General features: G+C 36.2%; 1 protein-coding gene across 6 annotated transcripts in view; it reads right to left on the bottom strand.

The window, feature by feature from the left end:
• TXNDC11 (thioredoxin domain containing 11) overlaps positions 1-13,363 on the bottom strand; it is a 34,971-nt gene that overhangs the window by 18,108 nt on the left and 3,500 nt on the right. For 3 of the 6 annotated variants that reach the window (XM_052773450.1, XM_052773449.1, XM_052773452.1), the window contains exons 2-6: positions 12,002-12,218; positions 11,172-11,269; positions 9,077-9,206; positions 1,408-1,501; positions 45-157 (exon numbers count right to left, since the gene is read on the bottom strand). In XM_052773450.1, coding sequence (XP_052629410.1) covers positions 45-157; positions 1,408-1,501; positions 9,077-9,206; positions 11,172-11,269; positions 12,002-12,218 — 652 coding nt within the window. Of the gene's footprint in view, positions 1-44; positions 158-1,407; positions 1,502-9,076; positions 9,207-11,171; positions 11,270-12,001; positions 12,219-12,525; positions 12,601-13,363 lie in introns of those variants that run through there. The other 3 variants (XM_052773454.1, XM_052773451.1, XM_052773453.1) reach the window with 2 other exon arrangements.

Raw genomic sequence — 13,363 nt, 5'->3', positions numbered from 1 at the left:
CATGTACTGTTTCAGCATCACTACAACATAAATACAATACTCACAAGAGATGTGTTGACATGTCTGTGCAAATACACGCTGCCTGAATGCACCAAGGAGATCTCCTCTGCAACATGTTTATCTGTGATCACTCCAAAGCGTATTGTTCCAAGGTAATCTGAAAGGGCAAATTTTCAGTTTTTAAATACAATTATACACACCGAACTTCTCTCCTGAAAGCCTTAGAAGAACACCTTCAAACCAAACCACAGAACATTGCTGTATAAAGACACCGAAATCTTACTGAATAGCAACTGCCAATATTGGTGATTAAGCAAGGTAGAAGAAAGATGACAGAAGCAGGCAACAAGAACAGACATGTTCCTCTTCTGCACTCAAGGTATACAGAATGTTAACCTGAATTGTCCAATGTCTTGATTTACTTATTAAACATAGAATCTGGTATCATAGCTGCACCTTGCTACATGTTATGGCATCTCAAAAGCCAAGATGAGATACACATATAAGAAAAAGCTATGAACATTGACTGTTTAGATGATGTACATTTACAGTAAATATATATTATGTAAATATGTATTATAATGTTTCTATATTGATAAATATGTACACACAAGGATAGAATGCTTCTCATGTTTATGTTGCAAAGAACTATCCCAAAATATAAAGGGGAAATTACAGAACAAAATATAGGAGAACAGGGTCTATGTCATATACCAAGTCAGTGGCACAGTAAAAATCAGAATAATGGTATCAGCTTCCTTCATTTGCTGACAGGAAGAAATATCCATAAAATGTGCTAATCTTAACTTTTAAGAAAGTCCTGTCCAGAATTTATGACCCCAAAACCCAGTATTAATCATATACAAAGTTTGCATATTTAAATGCAAGAGATTTTGTATTTTAGATTATTAAGGCGAAACAAAAGAGGGAGAAAGCCCTTCTCATCATGCTACCCTGTACCAGCTCTGTAACTCCATCCAGGAAAGCACTTTGTTGAATTAAATTACTAAGTATTGACAAAGTCGAGTTCATCCTAATGCCTCTGAACCTGACATTTCAAATGTTGCACAAGACAAACACGCTTGGATTTAACTTAAATAAGTGCTAGTCTGATTATGGCTCTATATGGGTTGCAGCTACACATTTAGGTTTTTGAGGAAACTATCTTAATGTATCCTTGAATAGCAGCCTGTCATATACTTTATTCCATGATGTCCGATCACATAGTAAGCTTTTTATGTAAGCAATCCTCGCACTGTAATAAAAGACAGTCTCATAATTAGATCAACATCAAGAAACACTCAAAAGGGATTAATTCCCAAGGTACAAAATATTGCAAAAAACTACTAAAGCCCATATAAATAACTAATTCACAGATGCCTTAAATTACGAAAATGAAGCTTTTACCTTTCTTTAATGAATGTAATGCTGATGTGAAAAATGTTAAATAACCAGGCGGTTGAGGTGAAGCATTGAACTCAAAATATCCTAGAACTCCAGGCTGAAATAATAAGAATTAGAGTTAAGTTATTTTCAGGTATAAATATACAGGGCACAGCAATTATTTGCCTACAGTAGAACACAACAGATTTTAAAAAGACAACAAAGTTTACTGAAGAACTGTCACTTCATGCTGCAAGAAGAAATTTAGTATTAAAAGACTGAATGGAAATCAGTTCTAAAGATGTCATTCAAAAGCTATGTACGAGAGACAGTTTTTATGGCTGTAGATGCCTAAGTTTCAAACAGCATTATTTACCATGTTAGCAACTGAAGTTCACTAAAAACAATTAATATTTGTTTTGCAACTATTTTATGAGTCAGTTCCAGCACCAACATAAGAACCATAAGCATAAAGATTTCTTTTAGAATTGGATTTTCAGAGTATAAACAACTTAAACATTAACACTTTAATTGTTCACTATGTTGCACATAATTAGCAACTACATATGAATTCACACATTTTTGCATGAATACTTGAACTGTTAAGCCAACTTATTGTCCCATCATTAAACTATCAGTCATTGTAAATTCTTTCAGTATATCCCCACAGGAGTCAGTGAGAGACCAGATGCCCCAAAATAATGAGAGAGACCTATATCCCACCTGCATATCCATGAAGTTCTTCAAATTGCCAAACAGACAATTCAAAATTTAAAAGACTCATCCCTAAATAGGCCTATTGACTTTGCCAGGTACGAAGCCTGAATGGCTTCATATTAAATTCAGGAAGAGAATCTGGGAGAAGCTGACTTGGAACAGAGGCGCATGGTCTTTAGACTTCTCTTGTTCCAAAATTTCAGTGAAGATTTAGTTTTAAATTTTGCAAAATATAACCCATTAAAAGTTACTATTAATTATTTTTTTAACGCATCACTCAAATTGGCTTAATAAACTTTCAGGACAGAGTAAGTGATGGAATTTAGTTATTTTATGTTGCTTCCCAGTTCCACCAGTGCATACAGAAAGAGCATTTGATACACAAAGCAAGAGCACTCTAGGGACTGCTGTGGAACAAAAATTCCAGACTCACCAATAACCCATTTGTGTGGCAAATATATTCCCATATAAGTATTTTCATTTGGTATTTGAGAGGCTGCTTTTTTTTTTTGTTGAGTTTTACATATAAATTTTTAAATTTCTTTTTAAAACATGAACATATATTTTACCTGTTACTGTCATTAGTGATATGAATTCAGTTATTCATACCAGCCATATGAACTGAGCTAATTCAGTATGAATTAGTGATCTCAGGAGGTTCACCAATAACAACATTGCCCATTGCAACTCATGACCTGCTCTTTTAGGCAGGAATTATCTTTCATGAATGAATGCTGAACACAAGACCCTTGCTCATAAAGAATCCTTATGAGGTAACCCAACAAAATTATCATAATAAAAATGAGATACAAGCAATTAGTGAAATTTCTGCAATAACAGTTTTCAAGAAGGAAATAAAACAATAAATAAAAGTAAAAAAAGACAGCAAAATAATAGCACTTATTCTTCTTTTTTAAACGATAAACAGGTTAGTAATTAGCGTTCATCTTTTTCTCCTAGTACCAAATCAAGACAGTAAAAAGAAACAGTCCCTTATAAAAAACTTGTAAAGCATTCAAACAAACTAAAATAAGGAGACAGATGATGATCAAAATTTTAGTTTCCCATTTCCTAGGACCATTTTTGAATACTATTACTGTGTGAAGCAAACTTATAGCACCAAATAGTGAATGAAAGAAGAGTCAAAAGTGACAGTAAAATGTGACAAGAAGCCAAAAGTCAGATCTAGAAATATTTATAAAGTTATTAAAAAAAGGTGATGTTCTGATTCTGACTGCCAGTTCTGCTGTACACTAATAGAAGCTTAAGACTTCCAGATTGTGAAAAATGTTTCCATGAGACATTTTTGCGAAGTGTTTTTTCAATAAGAAAAAATTGTAATGGGAGAATATATACTAATGTAATATGCCTAATCAGTAATCTGGTTAATTAATGTCCTTTTAATGATCATCCCAACATAGTTAAAATTTCCTCCTTGTCACAGGCTGCAATTATACATACAAGGAAAGTGTCTAAAATGCTGTGTTTCTTCTCAAGTACCATGCAAACTTTCCTGTTCTGTCAGAATGAAGAGATTTACTTGCTAATACCAACTACTCTGTTCATTTTAACAAAATTGAACACTTCCAGGTGCTAGCAACTAACAAGGAATCTTGCTCCGTACAAGTGAAAGTCTTAAAGAGATCTCAATATAAATAAGACGTTCCTAGTTTTGAATACAAGTATGCTAAAAGGAGCTTGACAGCAGCAACTCCCACTTCCTTTCATGTAAGAACCTCCAAAACAATCAATAACTGGCATAGCAACAGCTACTTGCATACAGTTTATGTGGGCATCTACATACAAGCTGTTACTGATGATCAGCTGCTTCCAGGCAACCATCTTTGTGGAGTTACGGTTAACTATCTTCATGCAGGCAGTTAGGAATAATCAGTTGAACAGGATATGACTTGCTGGTACATAAAGTTGGAGGATACAGTATTAGAATGTGACATAGAGATAGTTTAAAGACATTGCATTAAGAGCATTGGCGTTGCTAGAGTGGAGCTTACTGGAGCTTTTCTTTCCATGAAACAATTTTCAGCACCTGCCTCAGAGTGTCTGTAGAAAAGGTTTTGGAACAAACCTGAGGACGTCAATAGTGAAGAGTCATTAGTACCATCTCCTAATGAAACTCATGGAAATGGAAATACAAATGGAAACTGAATGGAAATTAAAAATCATTAGTTGTAATGTAGCCTATTTCTTGCTTGGTCTCTACACCAAAGAAATGGAAAGTGGTGGGTGATGCCAATTAAATCAAACAACAGACTTGACAAGAATCTCAACAATTACAGAACACCAAGTTCATAGAAACTGTAAGAATTAATAGAGAACTTCAGATGAGTAATTTTTATCGGAAAACAGCCAGCATGGTTTTATTACTGAACCATGCCTCAAGTCTACCACAGTTCTTTGAAGGTATAAGCAAGCATGTAGATGACTGATCTACTCAATGCAGCATACTGTAATTCCCCCAAAGCCTACAAGAAGTTACCAAACACAATGGAAGAAACTAAGGTGATAAAGAATAACACAGAAGGTCCTTTTTTTGGATTAGTAGAAAAGATAGAAAACTACAGGTAGAAGTTACTGGTTTTCCACGGTCAAAGTCAGCCAGCCAGGATGTATACTGGTGCTCATACAGTTCAACACTTCTATAAATGATTTAGAAAAGGGAGAAAAGGGTAAGGAACAAAATTTTCAAACTACAGCTGACTCAGAAAAGTTGCAGAAAGACAGTATTAAATGACTATGCAATGAAAGAGCTCTGAAATTTAAAGGTGAATTAATCGGAACAAAGAATAGAAAAAAAAACCCACAGGTACTGATTAGCTTCTACAATTAGATAAACACTTTTACTACTCAATTAAGTTATTTCTATCCCAATTTGTATTTATTTATATTTATGTTTTGGCTATTTCACACTGAGGTAAGGGAGATGGTATTTTTTTTCAGAATCTCAGACTTGCGCAGGCAGGCAATTCCTGCTTCACTTTATCTGTGAACACAGGAAAGGAAACAGCAAGAGGAAAGGAATGTGTTATCTCTGGGGAACAGAAGAACCAGTATTACATACCACTAACTCTATACTGTAGAAATGCAAAGAAGAAACTGTTGATTGATATTAGATTAATTAAATTTACAAGTAAAAGTCTGTTCATTCTCTAACAATGTTAAAAACGTTGTGTATCCAGAACCGAAAACAAATTCTCACATCATCATTTAACATAGGCACCACAGTACCCCACACAAGAGCAAGCTATTAAGTCAAATCCACTTCTGGGTCAGATCCTACACAGCTGGTTAATGCTCACGAAGCATTTCTACACAAATAGAGCAAAGAAGAAAGCTGACACCGTGTTAAGACACATGCCAGCTACCTCCCAGAGAGACCATCTCCTCCCCCACCTCTCCCAAAGCCAGAAAATTATGAGCTCCCTGGGCACATTTACTGTCATAAGTGAATGAAACTTTTTGTCTATACTACAAAAGCTGCATGTTTTCTTCCTTTGTGCCTCAGAAGGATGAGGCCATTTCTAGTAGTTGGGTTAGTCAGATGAGGAATAAGACATGCCAGTTTGGATTAAAATGAAACTGTTACATCTCTGCAGTTAAGAAAACAAAAGAAGTCTGATTATAGGTACTTACAGGTACCCGGAGTTATGGTAGGAACTGCACATCTTTCTCCTGATGTAACTTAAGATGTTCCTATACATTCCGAGATTTTAACTGCTTTCCAAATGGGATCCAAATGGGCTCTCAAAAATTAAATTCTAATTCTTACCCAGTTCTAATTTTGCACTAGCATCGTTCCACGACCACAAAAAAACCTTAAGTAGCATCAGAAAATGCAGAACCTTAACGTTCGAGTCCTCAACCAGAATTTTTTTCACGGGGTTTGAGCGCCCTCTTGAGAGATCAATACAGCATCTCACAATACTCACGATTTGGTTGAGGAATGGACAGAACCCCATGGAACTACCACCACTTGCTCTTACATTTAGCTGGATTCTGTTCATCAGTGTTTCTTAGAAATAAAAACATGCTAATTAACATTTGAATACAAGATAAAATACTGCTAGATTTCAGTATCTCTTGGTGTGGTTCAACTTACAAAAAAACGCTTTGAACGTTATCTTAGTAACTTCACAGTACTTGTTAGTTTAGGCATGCTAACACGTTTAATGGATTGTGATATTCAATTTAGCGTGGCTAGAGCTCCTGGTTTTCTTTGCTAGATGCTTTTTTGGTCAAAAGCTGCCTACTGGAATTTGAACACAAGATTAAAGCACCAAAACCTTCACCTATTAGATGGAAAAAGACAACTACAGCCTGGCTATCAGTAAACTGACAGGCAACAATAAAATGCCCTTGAAACAAGAAAACAGTGCAGTAGTTCCTTTAAGTGTGAAAACACATGCTGAGCAGAACTTCAGCTTGACATGATGCCCTGCAAATGAATCGCTCGTCTACTAGTAACTTCCCAACCTGTTGCATCCTCCAGATTATACATAATGCTATCCTTGGACAGAGTAACAAAACAATGAGGACCGAAAGTGAGTGACAGGCAACTGCTCTGCAACCTACTGCTTTTCCTTGATATGCGAGACCTTAATACCAAAGCAGAATGAAACAGCCAAGGAACAGAATGGGCACTGCCTAAGTGGAGTCTGGGGATCAGCTACAAAGAGGTTCTTTTCAACTGAAATTTTCAATTCAAAAGTAAATACCCCTAACATAAGTTTGCAGAACCCATTCCCTAGCAGAACACGGGACTGAAAATTGGATACTGATGATAACGAATCTTTCAGAAAATATTCTGAGCTTCAAATTAATTAGCTTCTCAATGAAGAAATCACAAAAACCTGATCAAGCAGTGGACAGTGGTCAAAATGCCCAATGATCTATCCTTTACAGTCTTCTCTCCTTTCCCTTCTGTTAAAAATTAACATTTTTAATATATAAAAGATCAAAAAAATCAAAGGAGGACACTAGCCAAGGCTCTCAAAATAGCACTTAGTTTGTGCCATACATGCACGTCCTGTAACCTACATTACTCCTCAAACTTTCTCACTTCTTAAAACACAGGAGTCACTTCCTGGATTGTATCTTCTCCTACAAAAGGTATGAAGTTCCTTGACTTTCATGGAAAACATTAGAATATGTTCACATTTCTAACTGTTTAAAATGATGAATCAATGTGTTTATTTCCAGTTTAAAACTAACTTTTCCTTTGTGCCTGACTATGTTTCCCTCTCCATCCATCTTCACATACAATTCTCTCTTAGGTCTTCTCTGTATCCCAGCTCCTGATCACTCAGCATTTGCTATTCCTATTGCACTCACCTGGACTTGCACTAGCCAATGCTCTGTTCCCTGAATGGATCTTACTGCATGAGTTGGCTGTTATTTTTGTATCCCCTTCTCCCCCTCTCGCTTAACTTTACAGAGGCAAGACATTGAGCACCTAGTGCCATGGTCTGGGAAATAACCTCAGCGTTAAATGACTTCAGGGCAGCATGACAGATCACACTCCATTCTTAGTCCATTTCAGAAAAAAAGAACCAACCAACACTGAACATAAACAGAGATCGGGTATTTGGAACCACAGAATTTGAAGCACAGGAAGGGGGGAAGTTTGAACATAGAAATAAAAATACCTGTTCAAGTGCTAAGCAGTATTAAAAAAAAATATTTTCTGGTTCCCCCATAAATTTGTCTTTTATCTTGCCTTTCTCCAGTGGAAGTGCACCTCCTACTGCAAAGCAAATTTAAGCTTAATGACACTATGCTTATTAGTTACCTTTCACAGACTACCAAGAAATAATTCACAAAACACAGACCAAAACCCAAGCAGCTGTTTTCAAATCTCTATGAGGCAAAAACCCAACAGTTTTAAAATGGCAAAACTGAAGCAGTGAAAGGACAACAGAATTGCTTGTGATTGCAGAAAGTATCAGCATCAGAGACAGACACACAACTCTACGCCTGACTCACAGTGCCTGTTTAAAACACTGGAAAACTAAACCCACTAATAGCTCCTGAGGGATAAACCGAAGCATGAATAGCACAGCACCTACCCACAGTAACTACCAGTGAGCATCCCCTTACGCTGTCGCAGCTTTCATTTAACAGCACAGGTCATGCTCTGTCCTGCAGCAGAACCAGTCATTAGAACATGCGCTACTTCAAAGAGGAACTCTGCTTCATTCTGAAACACTGGAAAGCCCCTCGCATGCTTTGGCCACTACTACAACATCAATTTGTTGATCAGATTTTCCATTCTGCTCTAATAGCTTGGGGCTTAGTAAGATTATGGTATTTCTCCATTGTGCACTACAGAAATGAACAGTTATAAAGGGATTATAAACGGTTCTGTTGTAAGCACATTTTGTCTAATTGGAAGTTATTAATCCACTAGTATTGCTACCAATCTTGGCACCTCTGAACACAACAGACCAAAAATTAATAAAACACAATGTACCAGTGGATTAAAATCATGAAGTTACAGCATACAAGGTGTTTAGGAACCATTATTTCAACTGATTTCACATTTGTTTTTACTTAACAGACTTGACTTATTAGAAAGGGCTAATATTCCTTTAAAAATTAAAGCAATGATTACATATTTCTCAAATGCATTCCCAACTTAGACTGCAAGAATTTTGTGAAAAGATTTCTCCCTTCTTTCTTGTTCATATGTAACTTTTTGGTGAGGTAACAATTTTGATTGTTGTCTACATACTAAAGTACTGTAAATTAAGAGCATCACTAAATCATAAGAGTCACTATACAGGGAACCAACATTATGAATTTGTCATTTTGTATTTTTATGATTTTAACAAATTTACAGGGCACTGATCTCAGGATCCTGGAAATAAACTAGTACTTTGGAGTAGATCAAATTTAATTGTGAAACAAGTCAAACTCTTTCTGAACCACAGTGGTAAAGCTAGAGAAGAGAGACAAGTACCTCATAATTTGAGAGGAAATCTAGTAATTTTGATCGAGACGAGATGTAGAGTAGTGGTGTCATCACCCGCCGAACAAACTTTTCAATATAAACAGCACTCATAGGGCCTTTGTATTCAATTGGTCCAAAACTAGTACCAAAAAAAATAATAAAACATTAAGACTTAAATTAACAATAGAGAGAGTCCCTCCTGGGGGTGGCAGAGATAGGAGTTACATAGACAACACGCTCAGCCTCTAGGGAATTGCTCTCTGTGTTAATTAACAGTGGCTTCTGTAACTGACAGAGGAGTTGTGTTACCAGACTTGAAGTACAGCGCAGAAATTGCAGTGACTCTAATGCAGCATCTATGGGTAGGTGCAGTGTATTGGTGGGGATGAAGGGGTGGAGACCATCTCTGAGTCCCATTAAAGAAGCTGGTAAAATGCAGGTATGAATTATATGATTGTATACATACCCTTCTACTTTGTCCGAAGTAAATATATGTGACTTAAAAATACACATCTGAAAAATGTCATTATCTTCACTTGATTTTTTTAAAAATCTTTAGAAAGTTCAAACAGTATCAATCTGAAAAGGTGCAGTATTTTTACACTGACTTTTACAAGTAGCACTCAATAAAGCAGGGACGAATCCAGTCGCACTGCTGATGAACAGACTCAGCAAGTCTACAGTTTCTCCCCCAGCCATGTAATAAAACAGCTCACAGCACATTAGGTAGTGCTAAAACAGAAGGTAGGCCAGGCGTTGCGGCTACAATTTCCAGAGCTTCTCCTTCATCCCCCTTGAAATCCTGCATCTGATTTATTATCATTAGGTTAGACAAAGCATCACAGTTCAAAATGAAATCAAACACAAAAAGCATGAGGAATTAGTCCATTCCTGCTGAAGAATTTAATGTGATGCATTTTTTAATACAGCTTATACATACAGACACTCTGAAAAATATCAAACCTATATTCAGAGGCTTTGAAATGGTCTTCTAGAGCCCACTAGATGATTCTACATCCTACACGAGGTTATTACAAACCTTTGTCTTAACAGCAACATGTACTGCTTCAACATGTCACACGCCCAGTATGCAACATTTGAGGTTTAATAACTCAGGCATGAGGGGTGCATTGCCCTTTGGGGTTTTTTTGAAGTATCAACATGAATGTACATCTCATCTTGTTGCAACTCTGTTTAAGGTTACTGATAATACCCAAGTGTATCCATCTACTGTGTTGTAATTTCAAGATCAAATAAGTTTAAGTTAATGTATATCCAAGTGGGATTGTTGGGTTTTTTTATTAGTTTGAATTATGCCAGTGCCATCTGTGTCTATTCCAAGTTCAGCTGACAAAGATCAGGATTGTTCCTCCTCAATACATAAATCCCCTCCCCAAAACCAAAATCAGCCTCTGTAGTGGAAGAGAGCTGCAGTTCAAGACTAGAGTACATAAGTAAAATGCAAGTGATAAACTACACAGCATCCAGCTCTATTGTACCTTGCATTAGAAAGTATGTTTCCTTACCTTCTGTTCCACATAATGAGAAAAAAAAAGGATAATACATACAAATACTAAAAAATAAAAGTGAAATTATATAAAATTTTATACAATGACATCTCAACATTTGGAGCATAAAACAGTGAGTGTAAAGTTCAAATTTAGAAGAAAGTCTCCAGTACACAGTGCCATTTAAATATGCACTTAAATACCACCAACTTCAATAGCGCTTAAGTACATACTTTATTGCTGTCACAAACTAGGACCAGTTGATTTAATCCATCTACAGAGCAAACAGACAACTGAAATTAATATATAAATCTGAATTCTTTACTTTTCATTGGAGGCAGAACTTCCAGGAGATGCACAGGGAAAAGAAAATTTCCTTAAGGATGAAGAATTGCACAGCATGTCATTTAACTGACATTTACAGCCCTTCTTGACACCTAAGTAGCATACAGGACGAGCTTCACCCAGAATCTCCTCCTCTACAACTATTTACTATAGCCATAAATAGAAAAATTTTCAAAATGCAACATTTTATACAATATCTCTGTTTCCCAAAACAACATTAAAAATCCCACACTGTACGTATGAAATCTTACCTCCGATGGTATAAGTGTATCACAGGAAAATAAAAGAAATGCTTCTGCTTCCTGCATTTCCCCTGGTTCCACCAGCAATTTACAGCCACAAACAGCACCTGCAAAGCAGGTAAAAATTCACAGCTAATAAAGTACACTACTGTGACCTTCTTTATCTAATGTGTATTTTTTCCAATCAATTCCATCTGCTATTTTCAGTCTTTTCAAGTCAGTATTCCATATTTGCTCCTCTTAATTCTATCACAGAAGACTTTTTTTTTGGGGGGGGGGGGTGTCATTTTGCAACAGCAATCTTTTTGGTCACTTTTCTTTCTAGTTTTTAAGCTGCTTAATCTAAATCCTTCAAATTTACTAACTTAGTCATAATCCGTATTCATTACTTTTTCTGCAGAGTGGAGCTCAATGAGCAGAGGCTTACCACAGCTGTACCTGTGAAGCGTTTACAGGTAACCAACTGCTAGAAAGCAGCGCTATGGCTGCAATCTTATAAGACTACCAGTGTCTCCAAGGATCCTGGAACTGCAAGCAAACTCCCTGTAATTTCTATCTGAAGGCAGGTGAATAAATCTGAGAACACTTTACAAAAAGAAACTTGTAGACTTCCCCATTCAGCAGCAGAAATAACAGACAACTGAGCAGGAATCACAGGTTTTCCACACTTATTCTAACACTCCGTATGTTAAATTAAAACTAAGACGACTGGCTGAGTTACCCTAAAATATGACCATTCAAGTCCTGCTGGTTCCCGTGGGATGACAGAAATTAGCATCAGCCTGGAGATTAAAAAGCTATAAGGTCATGTTTAAGATTCATATCTTCTCTGGAGTTACCTGGTCTGACAATCTGCTGGCCACATGTTCTATTTCTTCTCTTGCTGCAATGGACTGGCCGCACCATGGCGCATAGAAGAAATACAGCACAATTTCTGAATCCTGACGAAGGTGATCTGCATAATCTAACTGTCCCCGAAAAAGATCAATGACTGGAGATCTTGTGGAGAAAAAATTCACTGGAAGCTTCGCTGGCATTGTTACATCTTTTGCTCGGCTGCAGGAAGAAAATTAAGAGTGGTTATTGAGAGTGTACGGCAGTAGTTAGAAAAGTGTGACCAAACCCCTAATTTTTAATCTTAGCAAAGGTCATGCAATGACAAAACTTTAGAAATGACAAAACTTTAGAAATTGATGCAAATGACTACAACTTACATTATCCAAGTTAGTTTCATGAAATACCATAAAAATCTAAAGATCACCCTTAACAAGCTTTAGAAAGTCACGCTGTGATACCATGCACTATGTTTATGGGTATGTTAGCTTACACTCTTATTGCTGGTTGCTATAGAGCATAAAATTACCAGGAAGAGTGATTTCTTTGGATTTCTTCCCTGGCCTCATCCTCTTTTAACACTTGTACTTTAGGTAACAGCACCCTGATAAGAGAAGAGACACTGGTCATAAAGTTTTGTGATGTGATGTTTATATAAACAGAAACTATTACCCTGCCTTACACTTTGCTTTAAAGTATTCTACACTTCTATTCTTTTATATTGTATTAGGAAAAAATATGTAAATGTGTGTTAGTTTATTTTACTGATTAGAGCAGGAACTGCAAACTGTTCAGGGTACATTTCCTCTTCAATGTAAGGACAATATCAATAAATAGAGAGTCTCGATTTAAACAAATTATGACACGTTACATTTCTTAAGAGAAATTAGTTTGACCAGTAATACCAAGAATGTAAACTAAATACCGAGGAAACCATTTTCTATCAAATTAGCAATCAAACAATCCAGAACTTGGCATTTCCAAGGTGTTCAAAAGTTGTTATGGTATAAACTGCCTTAAATGCAAGTGAATGATCATATTCTCTTTTTTATATTCTCTTAATTCCAAAATTTTCCACTAGCTATATTTACACTAAAGCAAGTCAGATTAAAAACTGAACCACACCACTGTAATGCTCAATTTTGCCACCGTTCCTGATGTGACCAGAAGTTTTAGGAAAGACTGTGCATCCCTTTACCTTGTATCACAATAAAAAGCTAATACAAAAATCTTTTTACCTGATATTTGTTCCTTCTCAGGTTACAATTTTAGTAATTGAGATAAAAATATTGAGCCCCTAACGCTGTCAAACTCATACGTTAAGCAACCTCCTAAAACAACGCTGCCACATTTTCAAACTTTACAAT

Source organism: Harpia harpyja, chromosome 21 (genome assembly GCF_026419915.1).
Source record: "Harpia harpyja isolate bHarHar1 chromosome 21, bHarHar1 primary haplotype, whole genome shotgun sequence".
Classification (NCBI taxonomy): domain Eukaryota; kingdom Metazoa; phylum Chordata; class Aves; order Accipitriformes; family Accipitridae; genus Harpia; species Harpia harpyja.
Note: the sequence above shows the minus strand (reverse complement) of the source record. Positions and strands in the feature narration are given on the sequence as shown.